This window comes from Triplophysa dalaica, chromosome 15 (assembly GCF_015846415.1).
Source record: "Triplophysa dalaica isolate WHDGS20190420 chromosome 15, ASM1584641v1, whole genome shotgun sequence".
Lineage (NCBI taxonomy): Eukaryota > Metazoa > Chordata > Actinopteri > Cypriniformes > Nemacheilidae > Triplophysa > Triplophysa dalaica.
In genome coordinates, this window is record NC_079556.1 from 810,483 (window position 1) to 836,621 (window position 26,139).

The 26,139-nt window shown below is 38.7% G+C and overlaps 2 protein-coding genes across 7 annotated transcripts in view; one reads left to right on the plus strand and one right to left on the minus strand.

The window, feature by feature from the left end:
• cdc42bpaa (CDC42 binding protein kinase alpha (DMPK-like) a) overlaps positions 1 to 4,941 on the plus strand; it is a 53,740-nt gene extending 48,799 nt beyond the window's left edge. For all 5 annotated transcript variants that reach the window (XM_056768652.1, XM_056768653.1, XM_056768656.1 and 2 more), the window contains one exon: positions 1,563 to 4,941. In XM_056768652.1, coding sequence (XP_056624630.1) covers positions 1,563 to 1,694 — 132 coding nt within the window. In that variant the 3' untranslated portion in view covers positions 1,695 to 4,941. The remainder of the gene's footprint in view (positions 1 to 1,562) is intronic.
• A 1,115-nt stretch (positions 4,942 to 6,056) lies between these two features.
• The window catches only part of fzd3b (frizzled class receptor 3b), a 28,359-nt gene continuing 8,276 nt past the window's right edge, over positions 6,057 to 26,139 (minus strand). Inside the window, exons 3-7 of one of the 2 annotated variants that reach the window (XM_056767810.1) lie at positions 18,023 to 18,219; positions 16,085 to 17,102; positions 10,391 to 10,539; positions 7,859 to 8,098; positions 6,057 to 7,768 (exon numbers count right to left, since the gene is read on the minus strand). In XM_056767810.1, coding sequence (XP_056623788.1) covers positions 7,552 to 7,768; positions 7,859 to 8,098; positions 10,391 to 10,539; positions 16,085 to 17,102; positions 18,023 to 18,219 — 1,821 coding nt within the window. In that variant the 3' untranslated portion in view covers positions 6,057 to 7,551. Of the gene's footprint in view, positions 7,769 to 7,858; positions 8,102 to 10,390; positions 10,540 to 16,084; positions 17,103 to 18,022; positions 18,220 to 26,139 lie in introns of both variants that reach the window. The other variant, XM_056767809.1, reaches the window with a different exon arrangement.

Sequence of the window (26,139 nt, forward strand, 5' to 3'; positions counted from 1 at the left end):
AAAACTAATTTGCTTATATGATATTATATGTAAAAATGATTCAACACACAGTAAGTGCATGTTGTTGCCAATTGCTTTTGGTATAGAGATGATAGGAAATATTTCCCATATCTCATTAAAGATTTTTAATTATTACAATTAAAGTGATCATATATTTTTTATATAAATGTTCATTTTAATTTAATATAAGTGGGAAATGTACAACCAGCCTTTGATCACAAACTAACCCATTCAGACTGATACAAGATCTGATCATCCTCAGGATTTATTCTGTGTTACAAGTAGTGGTGGGCATAGATTATTTTTTTTTAATCTAGATAAAAATGGCTCATTTGAATTCTGCCGAAGGCATTCAGAATATGTGTGCTACCCAAATATTGACTAAAAGTAAGTCTTTGAGAACGGGTTTCTCAAGCCAGGTGGCGCATTAGACCAGGGGCTCATCTCCTGTTTCCAAAATGCATCACAAACTGCTTGAGAAAGCTGTTCTACTATGATAATTTGTGATGAAAATTAAATTATGTTCAATAAGATGAACTTGTGTTTACTTCCGCATTAGCTAAGGGATGATTTGCGTTTAGGTGGTACTTGAGACTGGAAGAACTCCTACGGTACATTTACATTTAGTCCTTTAGCAGACGCTTTTATCCAAAGCGACTTACAAAGAGTGAGGGAGCAACAAGCGATATGTCATACAGGAGCCATAATACATTAGATCTCAATACAAAGTTACTGGTTTCAACTAAAGCTAGACCACTACCTGTTGAGAGAAAGTGTTTTTTTTTTTAAACCAATTCCGCATTGCACAAGGTGCAAACAACCTTAGTCTTGTCGATGTTTCTATTGGGAAGCTTCTTAAAAATGAATATTCCCTGAAGCAAACCCGGCGGCTTCATAGCTGCATCCATGTTAGCACGTTACGTTTGATGCGGTAATTTCACAGTAACGTTATGTTGTGTTCAGACCAAACGCGAATGGCGTGTCAAGCGCGAGTGATTTATATGTTAATGCAAAGAGCCAATAGACCTACTTGCTGCGCGAATCGCGCGAATGAAGCCCTGGTTATGAGATGATGAGACGGCGCTAAGGACGCGAATGAAGCCCTGGTTATGAGATGATGAGGCGGCGCTAAGGATGCGAATGAAGCCCTGGTTATGAGATGATGAGGCGGCTTCTGCTTCCGCGAATGACGCGAATCACGCGAGTTGAAAAATCTCGTTCTCGCCCCGTACAGTGCAGTTAAGCTGGTATACACCCGCGCTAAAATATCAAGGTGAAAGTCATCATAGCTTGCGTAGTATAGACCCAGCTCCCAACCCAACTTTGAGAATAGATTAACGGCGACATTTTTTTTAACGCGCGATAAGAGTCTCACTGCGTTAACGGCGTTAATGGCCCACCACTAGTTACAAGCAGTTGTACTTTTGGATTTTTTGTAAATCATTTATAATTTGCGTATTCCCTCGAACTCATGACCTTGCTGTCTACAGTACCGTGCTTTCCTAGTTAAGCCACAGAAAATTCTTCATGTCATGAATGTTCTAACTTTTCTGTGTCTTTAGGATTCGGACTCGCCGCGTCACTCCACTGCCTCCAACAGCTCCAACCTGAGCAGCCCGCCCAGCCCGTCCACGCCAAACAAGAGCAAGACTCGGTCCCTGGATCGCAGAGATCACCTCGACTGGGAGACATGAGAGGTACACCCCCCCCCCCCCCGAACTGTTACGCAACGGCCAAGAGTCGACTCCTTAAACAACATCCTCCCACACACCACAGGTGTGCGTCTGTGTGTGGTGTTGTGTGCACATGATTCTACGAGACGAGATCACAGTGCACCTTACAAGCCTGTTACTGTTGACCTACTTTTCCTTCGTCTGTGACGGATCGGGATTCCAGACCACTGTCGCTCTCCTTTCACCCCAGATCTGCACGGGGTCAGAAAAGCTTTAACGTCCATTTTTGTCCCTGTATGTTAAGTGTGCCTCCTTTTACAAAAACGTACGAAAGATATCAGACACTTTGTTATCGGGGATCAAAACCGTTCCTAGCATTCCAGTCTGTGATGAATTGTAAAGATTTATGTAAGAAACCCAACAGCTAGAGCGCCCCCCGGCTGTCACACTACAGCGTAACACCACCTCTGTCCTCCAGTGCCATACTGACCGTCCCACGCAAAGCTCCCATTATTCTGAGTTCAGTCCTGTAAATAGAGTTAAAGTAGAGTATAATATATAATGAAATCACAACACTATTCTGTTGCTAAAGAAGCGTGAGAAATCTTTCCTTGTATTGTCTGTGTCAAGATTTTGTTTTTATTTGTCAATATAAGCATTCTTTTCTACTTCTGTGTGATTCCACTGACACAAGGAGCTAAAATAATGTGCGGGGGGAACACTAAACAAACATCGGCTCTCATTCACCAAACAAAAGAACCAATCGTTCTCAGTCATTTTCCTCATTGAATGTGATGTCCGCAGGGCAGCGGCGAGTGATTTACACAAATCCTTCTTCTGGTGTTTCATGAATGAGAGCCATTGTGTGCGGCTTATGAGAAAACAATGATGTAAAATACATATTATACAGACGCATGTACAGTTAAACAATAACGTAAATAAGCTGAATGTAACAGAATCACTGCAAGCCTTTGTTGTTTCTTCCTCTGTTACTGAAGCAATAATGCTGTTTCCAAAGAGTTTTGTTAAATAATTATTTGTGTTTGTATTATAATTCTTTTAGTATTTAGGTTTTTGGTGTTTTAAAGGGGTTTATTTGTTTGTTTTTTCCAAGAACCAAACTTTGCCTACATGAGTAGATAGCATGTAATGTAGTTTCAGAAAGCGTGGCATAAGAACCCTCATCAGATGAAGCTCCACATTCAATAAGCTCTGATGTTTGACTCACTGGTGCACGCGGCTCACAGCGGCAGGAGAGAAGCTCATTCAATATTGACACTGATTTAGAGAGAATGTACAGTGATGGTGCTGTATTCATGTCTGAAAACTCCCCTGGATGTCAAAATACCTCAAATCACAGAGTCAAACCATCACGAATATAACCTCAACTGAGTCTCAACAGCTTTCACTGGTTTCAGATACAACATTAAAGGAGTAGTTCACCTTCAAAATAAAAGTTCATGATCATTTATTCACCCTCATGTCATCCAAGATGTTTATGTGTTTGTTTCTTTAGTGGAAAAGAAATGAGGGCTTTTGATGAAAATATTCCAGGATTTTTCTCAATATATGCTGAACTCCAAACGCTTGAAGGTGAAAATGACAGTTTCAGTTTAGCTTTAAACCAGACCAGACCATGAATAAAGGTCTTTTATAGAGAAACCATCTGTCTTTTAAAAATATATATATATTTCTTTTCGACTAAAGAAACAAATACATAAACATGGGGGTGAGTAAATTATCCTGTAAGTGTATTTTGAAAGTGAACTACTCCTTTAAATCAAGCGTTTGAGTTCAGAAGACAAACCGCTGCTTGTGATTTATCTCACATCTGAATCATTTGAATTAAATTACAGTCGTTCTTTTGAGGGCATCTGCAGATCCAGACCTGTAATCTCTACACTGTTTATTAGTCCAAAATGTTCCAGGTTGTTCCTTAAAGTGATACTTTAATTAAAATTTAAAACAGAGTCTTATTTACTTAACCGTTTGCCATTCTTAACCCAAAAACATGTTTTTTTTTCCTGGAAACACAAAAGCTGGCTCTTAGTTTTTATTCAGTTTAATGATGTAATGTAGTGTAAAATGCACATGACATGACTTGTGCTTAAGTTTATTATAGTTCAAATGCTTAATATTATATGACCAAATGAAAAAAGTAACAACATGAAAAACACCAATAAAGATAAGAGGTTTTCAAAAGATAATTTTGTTTGAGGAATATGCAGAAATGTAATTATTCAACATTTTCTATCACCTTTTGTGTTTTATTGGTGATGAAAACCTCACATGGGTTTAGAATCATGAGGTTAAGTAAATATTGAAGATTTTTTTTCAGTTTACTTTTACTGTAATGCATGCAGAAATCTTAATGATCATGTGTATTGATGCACATTCATGTACAGAGATGATGTGTTTGAGACCTGTGGTCATACGAACGGCTTTTCCAGAACTGATTCTTGTATTTCCAGCGTTTCCTGTGTTTTATTATTCAAACACTATGAAAGCATCACTGTGGACCACTCCTGAAAACATGGCACATCTTTGCGATCCCTCTCGCAATCCGTGTGGTATTTGGGAACTTTAGTTATACGTTTGTGGTATTATTCTGTGATCGTATTCATCCGATAATTCATATTGCAAGTTAAGATCATGGAGGTTGTCTTTTTAATAAGGTTGTAACGGGTTGGAGAGAATTTGCCAGGGTTATGGTATTAACATGAACAGGAAACCTGTTTGAAATGTTTCTCAGGTATGTCAGAAGAACCAATGATTTTTTTCTATCGCTTGGAGGAATTGTGTGTTTTTATCATTAGGACTGTTACAACGAATAGATGAATTAATAGAGGGGAGGTGCCTTAGTTTTTTAGGTGCATGTGAACCTGTTCTGATGAGAACGATGACTTGGTGATTTCAAGACACGTCACAGTCGAGTGTCACGAGTTTTTTTTTTCCGCCTTTGCAGTGAATTGCTGTTTCATATCATGCTGTTGTATTTTTTTGTAAGAATCTGTACAGGTTTGCATGGCACAGGTGTAATCGTGACTGTTTTTAAGATTTCCAGACTGGTTTTATGTGTTTATTTTCTGGACCTGTGTGGTGTCAATGATTGGGATGTGACAGAATTATCCCATAACTGCAATGTAAACTGTTTTCATTTTCCTTTGTTTGCACAGACGTATTTAAGGTGACATATTTGTATTGGTTTCGGACATCACTTTTCACATTCTCTGACTGATATTTTAATAAAATGGGAAACTGTTTTGAAGTGTTTTAGTAAGATTCATTGAACATGCATATGAACAACAACACCTGTGCCAAGAGACACTGGGTCGTCATTATCACGTTTAATTCATTTAAATGATAAATGTATCTGCAATTATATCACATCGAGCTTATATAACCACTTAAAAAACTGAAATACTTTTGTAAACCATGATGGGAATTTACTTCAAGTCTACTTTAAGCAGTTTAAGGTATATTTCAAGTATGAAAATAAATGCCGACATGGGAACATAGTAGCCAAGTATACTTCAAGTGCAAAAATAATCAACTGTATGATAAGTTCGCTTAATGTATGTTTAGGTAACTTTACAACCGTGAAGAGCTGCTATACTGTATTCTATTGTTCCCAAAACAATGACAATAAAGTTTTATTCTTTTCACTATTCTAGTTTACTGAGTGCACTTTCATCAATTAAAAATGTCCTAGAAGTTTTAAACCATTAAACTACCAGCATACGTATATGTTGGCCAATCTAGACACAAGTCATAGACATTGGTATACGATAAAATAGAACTGAACTGAAGTATATGCAATAAAATTAATGTAAAACCAATTTACAGTTATACAATGCAATGGTATGTTATTTTGGTAGTTAAATAGTGAGTGTGTGAATTAAAAGACGGTTTATGTCGGAAATTTGCATGGAAATTTAAGATCCAGCTAAAAAATCAAGACGATGAACATCCTAATTAAAACACATTTTTACTCCGTCATGTATATACTGTGGAATAAAAGCTATCTGGAAATCAAATATCATAAAAAGTCACACACAGCAATTCAAAAAAATATATATTTAATTTCTGTCCAATTTTATTGGACAATTTGTCACCTTAGAATTTTAAGGTATCTGACGTTTTTGTCCAAATTGAGTTTTTCACATATTCTTACTCCATGACGACTTATTTACATTATGTGATGTTTTTCTTTACGTTGTGTACATTTCGGGACTATTTAAAAAAAAAAAAATTTATCTACAATGTCAATTGGAATGCAATGTATGGAATGCAAATTGAATGTATTTATGTCCTGAAATTGATCAATGTCTATACTATGCGATAACAAATTCTTACATTTAAATGACAATGCGCATAAAAAAATCATGTTTTATACAAAAGTTTTATTGAAATCAGGCATGATGATAAAGCTGGATATAATGTCTTTAAGGTTATACATTCAACAGATAGCCACAGTTAAAGTGCTCTGTATTTTCTCATCTGAAGGCGGCATTCTAGTAAGTTCACAAGATGAATTCAACATGAAGATCAAGTGTGCTAGAGAGAGCAAAGGCAAACGGTACAGCAGAAGGAGGAACAGCTATTCAAAAGCATCACAAAAGTCACACATTCAGGCATTGAGAACCACAGAAATCTCCTTAAAAGTAAACGATTATTTGCATGTATTTATTTACACATTTTCTGTTAGATAAATGTAGACAAACACAAGTGGAGCGAAACTGTGTAAATAGTTCAATGAAGCGTCATGTAAACAGTTGCATTCAAGGCACCGGAAAATAAAAATGCATTGAACAGAAATGAGCCTCGTTTGTGTTTCATGAATGATGCCTGAAGTGTTGAGACACATTTTGAGCATTTCAAACCGTTTTCACAAGCTTTGGATGCAAAAACACAGCATTAGCCCGAAGCAAAGTGTAGAATGACATCAGACGAAAGCACCAATCACAAAGAATCCTGCGTAAGACTTCTGTACACGTGAGAAACAGTCAACAACAGGAGGGGATAGTTCACCCCAAAATAAACATTCTGTCATCATTTATTCACCCTCATCCTTGTTTAAAACTGTATATGAGTCATTATTCTGTGCAAAACAAAAGGTGGTTTTGTGTTCATACAATGGAAGTCAATTGGGGTCAAAGTTGTTTGGTACCCAACATTCTTCAAAATATCTTCTTTTGTGTTCTGCAGAAGAGACAAAGTCATACAGGTTAGGAATGACGTGAGGGTGAATAAATGATGAAAGAATTTCCATTTTCAGGTGAACTGTCCCTTTAGGTTGAATATAAAGCCGATGATCTGATGAGGTAGGCCGCCATCACGGAGACGGCTGGACAAATCACATCAGGTCTCTGTGAGGAGCATAAAGTACTTCTGATGAGTCAACATTTGACCAAAGTCTTTGTCAGAATGAAGTATAGCTCGCCAGAGGCTGCTTAGACTCTTATTACCCATCATGACTTTCAGGCTCGTGAAATCTGATATTTAATGAGACATCAGTCTTCTGAACCGTGTCACATCAAAAAAGCTCGAGTGATGGATGTAACAGGATTGTTTAGTGACTTTTCCGTGTCGAGCTTTAAGGTCCTCAGCATGACGTGGCTGGAGGCAGAGCAGCGCTACCTCATCACCTTACATGCCCGGCAATCTCTCCAAACTTCCCCGTATCAAAGAAAACAGATCTCGTTACTCAAGTACACTTAGTGTGCGACGCTAATGGACCAAATCCTCACGACAACTCCCTTGTCTACACACATGCATTAAGCCTCAGTCGGCGAGGTTTTGCAAAATCTTCCGGCTCCGGGAAGCCGTGACCCATCACGTAAGACAACAGCTGAACCATCAGCCTTCCTTCTCAAAGCTAGGCGGAAGCTCCATCCTCCTCCTCCACACGGTTTGTACTTGATGCACGTGTGATGTTAGTGGGCGGAGCATTGCTCAAGTCCCGCGTGCTGCCGTGTCGTGATTGGCCGTCGAGTCGATGGAGGCTTTCGTGGCGGGTCAGCTGCTCGTTGAGTCGCGGCGTGCTCCCATAAAGCAGGCGTTCCTCCGCGCCTCTGTGGCTGGAGGGGGTGTGCCTGCGTTCAGAGGGAAAACCAGCAGGTTGGTTTCAACAGGTCTGGACACGCACAATTATCCAGAAGTTCTCAGAAATATAATGCGCTCACCTGTCGTCTCTGGAGCGGTGCAGGCTCCCGTGATAGCTGCTCATCTTGCTGTGGACGCTGCTGGCTTTACTCCTCACGTCGTCCAGCGTGGCCAGATGGGTGGAGGAGGCGTGGGTGGACGTGCCCTGGGTGGAGGTGCCGCGGGACTTTCTGATGATGGGCGTGTTGGGGTCACGCAGCAGCAGGGATTGAGCAAAGTCTGGTTCCTGAAGGACCTGACGGCTCTCGTTCACCGCACCGCTGCTGGATGTGCAGATGACAAGACCAATTACGAAGATGTAGGAATGTGATCATTCTGAATGAGAGGTGCAAGTTTTTATGAAATCTAAATGTAGCTTTTAGTGTGAATGTTGTCATTGTATCTCCAAAACCATCACTTTAACATTTACATTTAGCAGACGCTTTTATCCAAAGAGACTTACAAATTGGAAAAAATAGGCGATTGAAAAAACTTAAGGACAACAAGATTCTTAAAGGGATATTTCAGCCAAAAACTCAAATTTGTTGTTTATTTACTCACCCTCAGCCCATCTGAGATGTAGGTGACATCTTTTCTTGATAAGAATCATAAAGAAGATTGTTTGTAAATCCTCAGGCCTCTCTGCTTCATATAATTGGAGTCTATGGGGTCCACCTGTCTAAGAGTACCTAAAGCACATCATTCCAAAAATCTGCTCCTGGCGACATGCTGACGTTTCATTAAGTGACTCGCTCGATATTTTCATAAATTTGAACGTCATTTTTAATAATATTAGCCACACTGTACAGCCTCAACACTCCCTTTCTGCAGGTGACACTAAACGTACCAGACGCTGGTATGCCATCCGCCACCAAATAATACAAGAAGAAGATTGCGATTGTTTAAAGAGGCTGCACATTATGGCTAATATTATTAAAAATGATGTTCAGTTTTATGAAAATATCAAACGATTTGCTTCACGAAAAGTCAACATGTCGCCAGGAGCCGCTTTTTGGAATGATGTGCTTTAGGAACTCTTAGAACGGCCGACCCCATACACTCCCATAATATGAAGCAGAGAGGGCTGAGGATTTACCAAACAATCTTCTTTATGGTTCTACTCAAGAAAAAAATTCCCCTACATCTGGGATGGCCCGAGTGTGAGTAAATAAAGTTTTTGGGTGAACTATCTCTTTAAGTGCAGTAAAAACTAGTCTCATATAGCCTACCACAGTATACAAACTAAGCCTTTTTTATATTTTGAAAGCGAAGAAAAGACAAATTAGTCAATACTATTCAGTTAGTTGTTGACGGACGAGATGTGTTTTCAGACGATTTTTAAAGCATTTATCAAAATTGTCTTATTTTTTACTCACCAACATGGCATTCAACATGTTTTAAGATCTCGTGAACACGCACCAGACACTGACAAGACAGAAGAGACTATATCCATTAAAGTGATTATTTTGGTTTGTTTTCCGCACATAAAGTATTCTCATCGTATCAAACCATTCAATTGAGCCACTATGAGCGGATGACTTTACTACTCTGGACCTTGACAACAACTTTAAGAATGATGTCTATGAAGTCACCTAAAATATCTTTATTTGTGTTCCGAAGACGCCAGGAGGTCTCCAAACATGTTGAACGTCATGTGGGTGAGTTAAAAATATCACCATTTTGATTTTGAGGTGAAGTTTTTCTTTAAAGATGCCTACAGAATCTGCTGATGTTGTGGCAGCGGGCAGATCATTCCACAAATATGCAACAGATCCGGAGAAGATACTTGAGAGTGATTTTAACTTAAAAAAAGTTGTTTCTTTTAAAAATAATTATACACTGTGATGTCAAAGATAAAACTTTTAATTGGATAAAATATTTACAGTAAATAAAAAGACCAAACGTATGATGTTATATTATACACTAGAGAGCTTTAAAACATTGACAGAATTCACATTACGAAGATAAAGACACATCCGCTGATGAAGATCATATTTTTGAATAAGTTTCAAGCTCAACTTAAAGGGGAGGAGCTACGTAAAGTCCGGTTGATCATCAAACTGATGTCTTAAACCTGCACATGGATGAATTGTTCACCCAAAAAACCTTTCAACTCGGCATTGGGTCAAAAAGAAACCCAACCGTTGGCTTAAATGAACCCAGAAAATGGTCATATTTGACCCAACACTGTTAAAATAACGCATCACTTTTTCGTGTGTAAAGCCCTAAATTGATGTTTAAAATATAGATTATTATTTTTTTCGTGGACCAATCGCTTCGCTTAACAACACTCTTATTCATCGGCTGGTGTCATTTAGAGGCTTTTGAAGCTGCGATGAAACTGAAATGTGCACCTTGACCAACAGCTCCCCGTTCAAGTCCATTATATGGAGAAGAACTCTGGAAAGCTTTCCTCATAAGCCTCATTTTGTTTTGGACAGAAGAAATAAACACACAGACTTTGAATTATTATTACATTTTAATTTGAACTACTCATTTAATCCACGATTCAAGAAGTATAACATTTAATGTTTAATGGACACTCTTTGAACAAAATAAAGAAGGTAACTCACTCTTTACGTCTCCGGCCGTGGAAGAAACCGGCCCACTCGAAACAGGTCTTCTTACTGCCCACCCAGAACACTGATGGGATGCCAACCACCAGTAACATGATGTATTTCATCAGAAAGAGGACGAGGTCAGGCCTACTGGTTTGTTCCACCTGCAGGCACACAAGGAGAGAGAGAGAGAGAGAGAGAGAGAGAGAGTATGAAGAGAGTGATTATGAGTCTTGTAAGAGCTTGTCTCTCACCGCACGGATCACCGATCACTCCTTCTGGCCCTCAGGCTCTCAGCTTCTTCACGCTTTCACTGCATTCATTATATGACTCGCTGATATCCAGGATACCAAGCACTGCACCACGTGTTTATAATACTGGTCTCAATCTATCCTGAATGCTTTTACCTGATTTGTGAGACTAAAATACATATTCAGATAAATATGCTAAAAACATTCTCATTGAACTATTTTATTTGTGTGAATCTCATTGGTAGATTTATTGCTTTTGCACATGTGACTGTTCAAGGGGAGATTCACATTTCATGTCTAAAACCCTGTAGAATACACGAGCCGACTAGACATGGTTTAGTATTCACACCTCAAACAAGTTCATTATTCCCGCGTGAGTGACGCGATCTGACAAACATTTCCAACCTTCGCAGCAGACGAGATTGGCGTGTCTTCACGCCGCCTGTTTCGCGTCTTCTGCGAAAGTAGAAAATGTTTGTCAGATCGTGTCACTCATGTGAAAATAACAAACTTACTGCGAGTAATAAAGAGCGTGGAATGCGATTGTTCGTGTTTGGTGTGAACCCAGCATTAGGGGCAATTCACATTTCACGTGCACAACTTGGGTAGTTTAAATGTGGACACTCGGTAATGCAGTTTAATGCTGGGTCCACACCAAAGTGGAAAGGGCTTCATTACTGCCATTTTCTTTGTATATTTTTGTATAATTCGATATGAATTTTTGCGAAATCGGCCACCCCATAAATCCACACCATGAGTCATCAGAGTGCCCGTCTTCAGAGCGTTTAGTCGTGACGTGACAAGAATCTAACACGAATTTACTCACAGAAAACATTCAGGACAACCACATTTATATAAAATTTGTGTTGCTGGAATGAAACTGGTAAAGCGAGTTGTTAATGTGACCGTGATGCTCTCTGTCAGATCGTTTGTCTGAGGTGCGGCGTAAACAAAAAAAACTAATTGACAACTTTTCAGCTTTCGCATCTCTCTCCGCTGCGGTTTCTTCTTCAGCCCCGCGGTTGTAATCGTAAATAATAATGTATTTCTGTCATGTATGTGTGCTATTAAAACTATTGAGACACATAGCAAAACAACACAACAGTGCTTTACTAAAAGAGACGTCAAACCTGTCAAAACATTCAGTATATGTAATATCTCTATTTAATTTCTGTCTGTCGTGCACATGGCTCACAGGCTCAGAGTATTTAAAAGAGTGTAGATGTGTTCAATCCTTCAGACCGCACAGCTCAGCGCTCCTGCACAATCACCTTCTGTGAGCACAAGACTTAACAATGAGCTCTTCTCTTTCTCTTTCTCTCTGCCACAAGCTCAAGGTCACAGCACCTGACGCTCAGAAAACATGAGCATGATACCATATTCAGAGCAGGACCGTGCATGATTTTATTCATTTAAGAATGCAAAATGCAAGCAAGCATTTATGGTGACGTGTGGGTGGAATCAGTGTTGGGCAAATTACTCATAAAAAGTAATGAATTGCTAGTTATTAATGACATATTCACTAGTGTAATAACATTACTGTACATGTGACTCTCTCCAAAAAGTATTGAATTACTTATTACTAATAACTTTCTATATCTTATATAAACCTTGATTACAATTGATTCAAGGATAGACATGAAACGACTCTATTAATTCATTTAAATAAATAATATTAAACTACATAAAGTAGTATTATTAACTGACTAAAGTATAACAAATGTGAGAATTACACAATAAAGCACAGATATTGAAGTTAAACTGAATGTTGATGTCAATTCCACTATTGCACACACATATGTTAATTTAATTACATCAGAAGTAACTGTAATTAAATTACAGAAAAAATAAGAGTAATCCCTTACTTTACCTTTTCAAAGAAAAAGTAATTAAATTACAGAAACTAATTACTTAGTAACTAGTAACACCCAACATTGGGTGGAATTAGTTAATACATCCACAAGTATTAACAAAACAAATAAACACTTCAGAAATTCTTTCAGATTGTGTTTTTATAATCAGCGCTACCGTTTCTTCTCCCACATTTTTTCTCTCCTAAATAAAATCACGTATTTATTTAAAGCCTCAATCAATAACGCTCTTTTTTCAGTTATTGAGAAAACGCATTTAAAAACGGTGTTCAAAACGGTGTACTTGCCGTATAACAATATCATAATGTTAAGCGAGCCCATAAAAAGTATAAAGAAGCATTCAGAGATGATTTTGTGAGAAGTAGAGGTCATCTGAGAGTTCAGCCATGCTATAAATGTGTAAAGTAACCTGCAATGTCGTGTTTCAAACAGAGATGGCGATATAGAGACACACAGATTAAAAGTAACAACTAATTTACATAAAGTAAAAAAAAAAAAAAATGTATTTTATTAGCTAATCTGGCAAGAGCAGTAATGTGACAAGAAAAAAATGCTGATCTTTGGTTGTAATTATAATGTATAAGTAGTAATTTTCCAGAATGACGTGATCACAGCTTTCATTCTGCTTAGCAACGCCTTTAAACATAATCACAGGCGCACATTAAAAAGGAAAGTTTACTCAAAAATGAAAATGATTTCATGTCATTTTAAACCTGTATATGACTTTTTCTTCTGAAGGACACAGAAGATATTTTGAAGAATGGACGCAAAACCACGGAGACATTTCTCAACATATGTTCTTTTGTGTTCCACTGAAGAAAAAGTCATATGCAGGTTTTCAACAACATGAGGATGAATTATTGAACTGACCCTGTAAACGCTTCATTTCCTTCAATTGCAAATCCCACAGTGAGGTTCAGCTGTGTCTCTGTGATGCTGCGCCAGATCGCTTTTCTGAGCGTCTATGTGTGGTGTGTGTTATTGCATCTGACGTAACGACAGGCGCTAGCACCTTAAATCACAGACAGGAGGAGATCTGTGACATCCAGCATCAAACAGTTCGGCTCTTCTATTGTGCTCAAGACGCTACAGGCACTGACCAGAGAACATCCAGCCGCCCGTGAACTAACAAGCCCAGTAATAAAAGAAGAGCAAGAAGTCCAAGAGAAGATCAAGTGATTGACTACATGTGTCAAACAGAACTCACGCCCGCATATTCCTGGAATAACACCTACATTAGAGAGCTGAAGTGGAGGATGATGGAGAGAAATGCAGGAGATGGTGAAGTGAGGTCAATGGTGGAGGTGGAGTGGGGGGGTCACAGTGTCATGTGACGCTCAGATCCATTTATTATTGTGTGGAGGGAGAGGCAGAGCATCTACTGTTACACACTGACAGAAATGTCTCATGCATCACACTGTTAGATTGGATGTCACTGTTCATTCGCTCACAAACATAAAAGCTGATTTTTGACAGATGTGGTTCATCGTCTGCGTTCATTCAGTCAAATCAAACGTAATGGGTCCAGATGCACGGGCAGATTTTCACAATCATTGCAGAGATGTGAGACGCAGGAGTTTAAAATGGCGAGCAATGGAGTGAATTTTGAAATAATTTCCTTGTATTTTGACATGTAAGAGGTCACTTTACTCTACAAATGTCGGATGCACACTTTTTAGAAAGATTTCCACGTTTTTGTGTTAAAGACTATATGTGACCCTGGACGACAAAACCAGTCTTATGGGTAAATTTTTCAAAATTGAGATTTATACACCACATGAAAGCTGACTAAATACACTTTCTATTGATATATAGTTTGTTATGATAGGACACTATTTGGCCGAGATATAACCATTTAAAATTCTGGAATCTGAGAGTGGAAAAAATCAAAATATTGAGAAAATCGCCTTTAAAGTTTTCCAGAAGTAGTCCTTAGCAACGCATATTACTAATGATGGGAAATAAATGAAACTTACACCATTGATTTACCACAGCTTAAACTGTATACACACACAATTTCATAAAAATAATTCTCCAGGAACAATTTTACACTTGAGCTGGCAACGAATCATCATTAACAGAGGCAGATCTACATGCTAAGATGATGTTTTGTTTACATTTTGTCAGAGCAAAATTGGCATAACTTTGACATAAACAACTCATGAAAACCACTACTTTGTAAAGAAGGCATTTAAGAACGTTTGTGACTAACTGACCTGAACTTTGAAGAATTTTCCCACTCAAGCGGGTTGAATTCTGAGTCCGCAGTGAACACTTTGTATTCCTTCATGTCACGGAGTCGAAGCGATCTAAACATTGATTGAATTCGTCGTCTTCCGGGGCATCCCCTTATGTCAAGCCGGTCTCTGGACATTCTGTATTATCTTCCCAATGATTTGCGAAACAATCATTTACTAGGTTCGTTAAATTATAGCTGTCATTAGCGTTTAGATTGAGCAAACGCGCTTCCATCAGAATCCATGTTTTGAAGCGCGATCATGACGCATTGTGTACGCTGCGCACGTGAGACGCTATAGCAGGCCGTTGCTAAGAGGAAACAGGTTTGTTTTAACACTCTCTATTGGCTTACCCATGTAATGACATAGAAGAGAGTAGATTAACTTGAAAGCGGAATCTCTTAACTTTACATAGATAGCAAACTTGAATGGGTAGTTTTCATAGAGCGGACAGCAGCGAGTTAAGTTTGTAGGCATGTTTCTGACCATTTTTTGTTCGCGATATTAAGGGATCGACTCACAAAAATAAAGTTTTGACATATTTAGGGTAGGAAATTTACAAAATATCTTCATGGAACATGATCTTTACTTAATATACTAACGATTTTTGACATAAAATAAAAATTGATCATTTTGACCCTAACAATGTATTTTCGTCTTTTGTCAGAAATATACCCGTGCGACTTACGACTGGTTTTGTTGTCCAGGGTCACATATGATGTACTATTTATACAATTTTAAGCAAGATGAACCATATTATACATCACAGCAGCGTTTAAAAATGCAAAAGTTTCAGCCAATCAAAACACTGGGTGTTTCCTTTCTAGTCTTGAATGCGTATTAGGGGGCAATTCACAGATGTAAAACTTTACAAGTGGACCTTAGGGATTAAAAAAAAGATGCAAGTCACAAAATGTGTGCTTCTAAGAGCAACATTTTACACCAAAAGCATTAAAATACAAAATTGTGTTTCTATCAAAGACAAAATGATGATGAAAACATTAATAAAGCATTCACTGTTTTTGTATCTGTAGACGCTGTACATTTTCAGAAGACGCATAACGCTTTTAAAGAGTTTTTTTACCTAAAAATAATGTCTGCCAAATTATTTCAGAGGTAGAACAACTCATAACCGGACGAATTCTACTGTCACTGCTACCTACACAGCATCCTTGCTGCTAAAACCACGTTCAGGTCGTACACACAGATCCGCCCACCCCCTGCCGGCAAAAGTTAGCCAATGTTACAAAGTTTCTCTTTAAAAGAAAAATTCAAAGGATAAATTCGGTCGCAAAACAACATCACAAACAAACACCAACAGTAGCCATGGATGTTTATCAAAAGTTTTACCTGATAGGGACAGGGGATGTGATATTCTCGACAGTGCTCCTGCACCCACGTCACCTCCCAGTCTGTACGGTAGGTCTGTTCGTACAGGTAACACCCCACCACGGTCAGCAGAGGAACCAGATACAACACCGAGAACACGCCGATCCGGATCATGAACTTCATCAGCTTGTCCTGGTTCTCCTTCTCCAGAGGGATCTCCATTCGGACCCTGTTCAACGCCACGATCCCGACCAACAGCAGCGACACTCCCACCAGAACGTCCAGACACAACGGCGCCAGCACGAACCAGCGAAGAGCGTGAACGTCGTACAGCCCAACAAAACACACGCCGCTGATGTTGTCACCTTCAATTTTGTTCATAGCCAGCAGGGTTACGGTCAGCAAGCCCGGGATTCCCCACGCGCTGGCGTGAAAGAGCAGGGCCTTCTTCTCGATGGCTTCACTGCCCCATTTGGGCACGGCGGCCAGGAACCAGGTGATGGTCAGGATGACCCACCACACGCTGCCCGCCATGGTGAAGAAGTAGAGAACCATGAAGAGCAGCGTGCAGACCTTGTTATGCGAGCCTTGGGTGACGGTGGAGGTTTTGTACTGAGCGGCGTTGGCGGCGTTACACGCCACGCGGTCTTCCAGCAGGAAGCCCAGGAAGAAGACCAGCGACACCATCATGTAGCAGACGGCGTAGAAGATGATGGGCCGCTCCGGGTAGCGGAAGCGCGTGACGTCGATGAGGAAGGTGAGAAAGGTGAAGAGCGTGGCGGAGAGGCAGACGATGGACACCACGCCGATGAAGTAGCGGGCGAAGGCGAGGTCCTCGCGACTGAAGTACATGTTGGGACAGGGAGGGGAGCAGTCGCGCACACCAAGGAATTTGTAGCCCAGCTCGGGTTCGACTTTCAGTTCGCGGGGACACCAGAAACCATAGTCGCGCTGAACAGACATGGGCGATTGGTCGGTGGGGTCATCAACCGTGAGCAGGTCCTCGACGCGAGGGTAAGACTCGTCACAGTTTGGAAATCTGGAGACAAACAAATTGCACATTACAACAGCGGAAATACTTGTTTTATTTGAAAGTTGATCTCTGTTACTTTTCAAATAATGAAAATTTGATAACCACAATTCACAACGATATGTTTATAATAATGATTTTGAATTAGAGCTGTCTGGGGTAATTTGGTTTGCAATGTCAAACCGACACAATTTGACTTTAAAACACGAAAAGATAAGTCCGTAAAGTGAACTGCACTGTTTGAAACAGAGATGGCGATAGAGAGGCTAACATTTATTTTTATTTAAAACAAAATAAGTCTCTTTTAAGTTTGCTTATGGCGGTGTGTACAATCTAAGCCTCAAGAGCTCGCCTGTACCTCAGTGGTTAAAACATGGCGCTAGCAATGCCAAGGTCATGGGTTTATCTCAGGAATTGCACATATTCGGAAACAACTGTGTAGTATAATGCATTTAAATCACTTTGGATAAAAGCGTCTACCAAATTCATAAATGTAAATGCAAAATATTATATCGGTGAAAAAAAAAACACATGTATCACCAACCCTTTCCAATATCTCCTTTAAAAAAAAAAGTTTTACTCCTATGAGTTCAAACATTAACTTGATACGACTTGTTTCAGGCTGGAATGAGTTGTGAACACATTTTTCCGTCTTCAAAGAAGTTGTTTTTATCTTTTCAATTAAACACCTGTGTTTGGTTACCAAGCATTTTAGTCATAAATCTATTTCTATTAGTTCTTTACCTAACCCGTTGCATTGAATGATTTACAGTTATTCATTCGTCTCCAAAAATTTAAATTACACAAAAGAAACATTTCATCCATCTGTCTTTGCCAAAAATAATTACAATATACAAAGCTACATTTATTACAGCTTCACGGTCTCGCCAACATCTTTCTTAAAAATGATCTTAATTTTTTGTCATCACCTGCTGCACTCCATCTCCTCCGGCCAGGTGACATCAAACATATCCATGAGTTTCTGACAGTCTCTTTTGGCACGGATGCAGAGGCCACGGCAGGGCAGAGACACACGGCCGTACTCCATACACACCGGGGCATAAAGAGCGCACAGAAAGGGCCTGAGGTCCGGAGAACACTGCAGGTTAACCATGGGGTGGAAGGGCTGGCGATAAAAAACACAAAACCAGTCAATGCCAAACGCCAAAGACTATCTGACAGATCTAATAAAACCCACAGCGTGTATTTGGCAGATAAAAAAGGACACCGATGGACCTCTGGCAATTGATAAAACTGTGTGTTTAACAGGCATTTTGACAGACAGATTTTTCAGTTTTTTATGTTTTATCATACACAAGCACTTCTGTGACCACATCCCCTTAAACACGATCACATTCCACTCTTAAAATGAAACGGGTCGATCAAAAGAATGAACTTTACATGATCTTTTGTTTGTGTAGACAAGTCAAGGCAGGTTTATTAATATACCACATTGCATACATAAAAGCAATTTATGGAAATGCTTTCCACAAAAATTATTTACAGAAAAACAGCAAACATACAAAGTGGCCAAAAGTGATGTCCGGGTGGGCATATTTATAATTTTTTAGTTTTTGATGCCTTTAGATACAAGTAAGCCATCAGAATATGAGTTGGATGGTACTAAATGGCCAAAACACTAAACTTTTAAGGTATTTCTTGGACAAAAGTATTTGGAATAAAAAAGCAGAAAACAGCATTTTAGGGAACATGTTTTTAAATACTCAGAAAAACAAAAAGCTTGCAGATCGGACATCATGTAAAAAATCAAATTGAATAAAAAAACAATAAATAAAAATCAATTTGAAGAACAATTCAATTTAAACACAAACTTTAGACTATGAACTACAGATTCAGTAGAAAAACACTGAGCCGCCTCCCAAAACTCTAAGATGCCAAAAGAAAGATGAGCAAGTTGTCTGGGCACACTGCACAGTAACCCGATGCCCGTCCTGCAGGATTACAGGCCAGTTTGGCAGCTCCAAGTACACTTTTTGTGCCCTCAAGGGCCCCAGTGCATGCTGGGAGAGCGAGCAGCTGCAGAGCCGAGTATTTAAATTCAAATCTTTGGAAGAACAGACAATGAGTTTCCACCTGGGGCCGGCCAATACACATGCACTTCCTGCTGGGGTCCGGTCTTTTGTGACTGCTGCGTTTCTGGAAAGATTGACACGCCAGGAATTCCTTCACGCTTAACTTAATCCCTTAGTAGCACAATATTTACAGATGATTTGCATAAATTAAAGTTTCCCATAAAAGACAAAGATACCAGTTCACTGCTGGGAAAACCGCACGGCGCTGAGCAAACCTTAAACCTGAAACCACGTCTCAGAATTCACAAGATGCAAAAAAGGCGTTAATAAAAGCTTGATCAATATTTTAAGAAGCCTATAAAATATTTACTCTGGTTCTGGAGCGGGTATATTAAAGTGACATGAATGGAAACATGAGCGGCGTCCCGTATGGAAAGTGCATACGTCTCAGTAATTGAGCTACATGAACACACACAGAACTGATATGACATGTTTCTCCCCACAGAGACCGAATCAAATGCTTTACCCATTTTCAATGTCCTCCCCATAACCCCCTGCTCTACTGTAACACGTTCACATGAACTGAAGTAGTCATCTTATGAGCTTACAGGATAACGCTACTTTTTATAAGTGGTGATTTCGTACTTTTACAATGTTCTTCGTATGAAAAAACACTTAGAGCTGTCAAGATATCACTATACAGCTATCATGGTCAGATATTTTACAATGACGATATCTTGTGCTATGTGCACTTGAAATACGGCGTTGAAGATGACGCAATGCAGCGCATCAGCTTTGAAACAGCTATAAAAAATAAACAAGGAAATTTTCTATTAATAATATGCACTATTTCTACAGGTGTTTTTTATAATTTGTTATTCAAAATATGCAAATGATGTTATCAATCTTTTTTGATGTTGTAATCTTCTTTTATTTAGTGCTTTTCAATAAAACACTCAAAAACAAGTGTAAGGTGGAATGAGAATTTGTATCCATTGTGTCTCTTAAAGCTAACTTTTCAACCTGATCACACAGGAATCGTAACTCTTTTACCAGGCGGCTTTATCTTATGAATTTGTCTGAACAAAACCGTACGATTACTAGAAAAAGGCAATACTGCAACCACACCCCTTACCCCGTCCCTGGTGTGAAAGCACATCGTACTAAAATGTACGAATGAGATCGTACGAATTAGCCAAAATCGTACATATCGTAAAATAGCAACGTTTTTTGTGTGAGTCTATGTTTAAACTTTAAACGGGAGTTAAATCATTTACGATATTATTATATTAATAAAACAATAATCGCGGGTTTAATATCACTGTTAACGACACTATCGATATACTGTGACATCATATGTACGATTATTAAAAAAAGCGATCATGAAGCTCCACCCCTAAACACACAAACATAAGTGGGATGAAAGTATATTGAACAAAACTGTAAGAAAAAGATTTAAACTGTTCATATGTACTAATTTATTCACACACATGAGTACAAATTCTTAAGAAATAGCCAACAATTCACTATAACACGAAAATAGTTATGAATAGTGTTTGTTTGGACGTGTTGCAGTGGGATGTCTCACAGTAATAAATGTTCTACATGAAGATGAAAACAAAAGACATAATACATGACACACAAGCCTAGCTGTGCTGCAGTTCACAACAACTTCAAAAAATTGACGGCATCCTTTGTTGTTTCAGAAAGAGCTTGAAGCAAGAAGAAGTCGAGAACAAGAAGGTTTCGTTTAACAACCCTCGTCATCAGCACCCTGAGAGTTCAAACACCTCTGGCATCTCTTACCTTTGTGGAACAGATTTATTTTTCTCTTTAAAATCTCTTCAAAGTTCAGAATGTATTGAACGGTAAAAGGAGAAAAACACCCTAAAAATGTTGCATATGACTCATGCTGAGTCTTCTGAAGCCACGCAAGAGCTTTGTGTGAGAAACAGACAATAATGTTACTGTTCGCATGATGGATTAAAAACAGCAATTACTGATGTAGATTTTTTTAATGTATATATATATATAGAACTACGTTTCATGATGAAGGTTTCAGCTTTCAGGTCAGCGTATGGTCATGCAGATTTTTAAGAATATAATTCATTCTTTATAACCACACAACCTCTCCATCGAAGCAACACAACCCAGAACTGATTCTGCATCAATCAGGCCAATAGAGACGCCACTAGAGCCACATAAATCTTCTTGTTGTCAGAGCGTGAAATGCCATTTTCGCGGCTTTGCTCTGAAGACAGAATGGAGATCACAAGCTTTTATTCTGTGAGCAGGAGGTAAAGCGCTCTGACAAAAATATAACGCTGCCAAATACAGAGCGACGATCCCGAGGCTTAATGCGTTCTGAAGAGAAGAAGAAACACATCACAAGAGTGTCACTCATCCATCAAACTAAGACGACACACCACTTTATAAAGAATAACGTCAGCTTCATTATACCACACATGGTGAAGCTCTAGAAAGAGATTTTCACTTTCAGTTGGGCAATAGTCTATAATCCATAGATTTCTCTATTGATCTATAGAATTATAAATGTTGATTATTTTAATGCATTTACTTTTTCTTTAGACATTAAGGCCAGAATTCAAAAATGAGGATTAAGGCTTGTCCCAGACTATTATGAGTGCATATTTTAATTCAACTCAGGCGTAGTCCTGGTTTAAGACAAGCCGTGTCTGTGAAACCGGGCCTAAATTGCCTAAACACTACATCCATGAATATTAATATCATTTTATATAAAACTTTGATATCAATTAGATTATTGATATATTTATATAATATATATAATTATAAAATATTATTGAGATATTTCATCTCTATATAAGCCAGTATTAACATCAAGTGTTCCACCATTAGAAAGCGCTCACTCAATACCCCTTTTCATTTACTGACAACAGGGCTCCAGACTGCGACCAAATGGTCGCATTTTGCGACCAAAATTTGAGAGTGTGCGACTGAATTTTACATCCAGTCGCACATTTGCTACCAGTAAATTTGCCTCCCCCACCCTCCGTATTTTTTTATACATTAAACGTGGAAGGGGCACGTCAATGATCAATGAAATGAGCAATGAAATAATCAATGAGACGCGAGCGCACACGCACGCAAACACACACACACTCGCACACGCACACACACACACTCGCAAACATACTCATGAGACGCGAGCACACACTCGCGTTTCATTGAGTGATGCCTGTCTGTGAGGCGGCCAATGCGTGTGAGAAGAATAGGAAATGGCCACTGTAAGTGGCTAAAATGCGTGGAGGGGGAGGGGCCTAGAGATAATCGAGCGCGCGTAAACATCTGTGGGAAGGAAACGGAGACAAATATCATCACAACCTGATATGTGACCCTGGACAACAAGACCAGTCGTAAGTCGCACGGGTATATTTCTGACAAAAGACGAAAATACATTGTTAGGGTCAAAATGATCAATTTTTATTTTATGTCAAAAATCGTTAGTATATTAAGTAAAGATCATGTTCCATGAAGATATTTTGTAAATTTCCTACCCTAAATATGTCAAAACTTTATTTTTGTGAGTCGATCCCTTAATATCGCGAACAAAAAATGGTCAGAAACATGCCTACAAACTTAACTCGCTGCTGTCCGCTCTATGAAAACTACCCATTCAAGTTTGCTATCTATGTAAAGTTAAGAGATTCCGCTTTCAAGTTAATCTACTCTCTTCTATGTCATTACAAGGGTAAGCCAATAGAGAGTGTTAAAACAAACCTGTTTCCTCTTAGCAACGGCCTGCTATAGCGTCTCACGTGCGCAGCGTACACAATCCGTCATGATCGCGCTTCAAAACATGGATTCTGATGGAAGCGCGTTTGCTCAATCTAAACGCTAATGACAGCAATAATTTAACGAACCTAGTAAATGATTGTTTCGCAAATCATTGGGAAGATAATACAGAATGTCCAGAGACCGGCTTGACATAAGGGGATGCCCCGGAAGACGACGAATTCAATCAATGTTTAGATCGCTTCGACTCCATGCCATGAAGGAATACAAAGTGTTCACTGCGGACTCAGAATTCAACCCGCTTGAGTGGGAACATTTTTCAAAGTTCAGGTCAGTCAGTCACATACGTTCTTAAATACCTTCTTTACAAAGTAGTGGTTTTCATGAGTTGTTTATGTCAAAGTTATGCCAATTTTGCTCTGACAAAATGTAAACAAAACATCATCTTAGCATGTAGATCTGCCTCTGTTAATGATGACTCGTGGCCAGCTCAAGTGTAAAATTTTATATGTTCCTGGAGAATTATTTTTATGAAATTGTGTGTGTATACAGTTTAAGCTGTGGTAAATCAATGGTGTTAGTTTCATTTATTTCCCATCATTAGTAATATGCGTTGCTAAGGACTACTTCTGGAAAACTTTATAGGCGATTTTCTCAATATTTTGATTTTTTCCACTCTCAGATTCCAGAATTTTAAATGGTTATATCTCGGCCAAATAGTGTCCTATCATAACAAACTATATACCAATAGAAAGTGTATTTAGTCAGCTTTCATGTGGTGTATAAATCTCAATTTTGAAAAATTTACCCATAAGACTGGTTTTGTCGTCCAGGGTCACATATGTGCGTGTGTCTGAGCTATGAGCAAGCGAACTATTGATTCGTTCATCCGACCTGCGGCTAGTGTACCAGTGCCAGAGTCTACAGTGTCACCATCGGATGATGATGCAGAGTCAGAGGTTGGTGTGGCGAAAAAAAGTCACATTGTAACTGTGAAATGACCGAAAGGTTACTAAGCACTTTGTTACTAAGCACTTTTTTTATTCTGAATGTATGGTATTTTGTTTACTATATGTACTGTCATGACAGCGATGGTGCTGTCAGTTTACCTTGTTGTTGCATCTTCAAAAGTGCAGAATAAAATGTGACACTGAATTTGAAACAGAACATTGTAATTTCTGCATCTATTATTAAAGTATTTATTAGTAATACAGTGGAAATTAGTAGATTTGGTTAGCATGTTGATTTACGGTATGTGCCCCTAAATTTTCTGGTTGTGCCCCTAAAATTTTCTGTTGGGGGCCACTGTGCTCCTGGTGAAAAAAGTTAGTCTGGAGCCCTGGACAAGCTTTTCACACGCAAAGATCGCTCTCAATGTTTCAGCACGCATGCATATGTGCATGTTAGCACTCACTAACGTGTGTTGTCAAGCGTGTGCACTTAGAAACGCAGGCAAAGCATTTCAGTCACCACAAACTACACCCAGTGGGAAGAGCATTAGGATCTCTATCTTTCTCTCTCTCTCTTTCTCTCTCTCCCTCTCTCTCTCTCTCACTCTCTTTCTCTCTCTCTCTCTCTCTCCGGTGGGTCTAGACCTTGCAGACCTCAGTGCCAGACATAATTTCTCCTCTAACAATCTCCTGTGGGTCTCTAGTCTCAGTTATTGCCCACCTGTGCTGTAGGGCACACTGAACAAATGATTGTCTTGTCTTAAATATATTTATAAATATAAAAAATATTAAAATATAAAATATATATTATACAGACTAAATGATAAATATTAAATGTATTCTTATACATTTATCAATAAATACAATTATACAATCCAAAAAGATTCATTATGGAAAGTAAAAAATGCTTGATATATTGAAGGCCGTTAAGATGTTTTTGTTGCATTATAATTTGTGACCTTAACATAATAAAGACAGACACAAATGGTCAGATATTGTCAATACTGCGATGTTCAAATAATACAGACATATTATCTTAATTGAAAGTATCTTTGAACAAATACAATTACATCATGGTAGTATGTGCTTTATCTAAACAGAAAGCATCCTGATTTTATCTAAAAAATATATTCTTATCCGATTTTTTCTTGTATTTGGCGCTTGTTTGTACAGTGTCTCTGGATTGTCAAAACAAATCTGAAAATGCTAGAAACAGATGTGAAAAACGCAGAAAATCGAACCCAGTCAGAATCTTTTTATGATGGACGAAAATATCGGACGCATATTTGGGACTCAATGTGCAATGGCTCTTAATACCTAAACCTAAAAACTACCTTATAAGCAGCAAATAGGATTTTTTTTACAGGCAAAAGTCGTAGTTAATAGTTAGTAAGAAGGGAGACTTGGTCGCTCTTCTAAAGTGTGACCAGAAATTCTGTAGAAACATAAGACATCAAATCATTTATTTTATTAGTATTGTATTGAGTTCAGAGGCTGTCATATGTGGATCAACTCACTTTGTTGTGTATTTTCAACAGTTTCAATTATAATTCATTCAATTATCAAAAATCAATAATTCATTCAAGGGATTATTTGCATTTAAATATATTGTCATGTATTTATTGCATTTCGGGGAAAATAATATCAGTTTTACACTAAATCTTTTCAAATCAAAATCTGGATTTGAATTCTAATGGATTCATAGTGCTTTGGAACTGGGAATCGATAAGAATAGAAATCCGTAAGCAGAATTGGAATCAGAATCGGTCAAATTGAAACGATACCAAACCATAGTCAGCGGGCCGCTGAAGGTGTAATTAAGATCGCTCGCACACATTCCCTTCACACATTTTATTAAGTCTAATCTCCATGTCTAAGACTGTAATGGGTAATTAAAACATTGTGGAGTTGATGTGAATGCTGCGCTGATGTGCCAGAAAGCTCAGACGGTGTAAGAGATGCGGAGGGGGGGTCTGGCAACCATGCAAAAGAACACATTTGTCTCTCATAGTCGCCAAGAGCCACTCCTCTAACACTGCAATGGACGGATTAAGTTTCTGCCTGTTTGTCTTTTGTCCCACCCGTGATTCAGTTAAAGAATCGATGAATAGGGGTTACCGTTGAAAACCGGCGAGTGTTTAAGAGGACGAATGCGTGCTTGCACTGCTTCTTGGGCTGCTGGAGAACTGCTGGTAAGAAACATGTTCAATATTTTTCTGCAAAGAAGATATTTCGAAGAATGTCGGAAGTCGAACAACACCCTCGTTCTTTTCTATTGTATGAAACAAA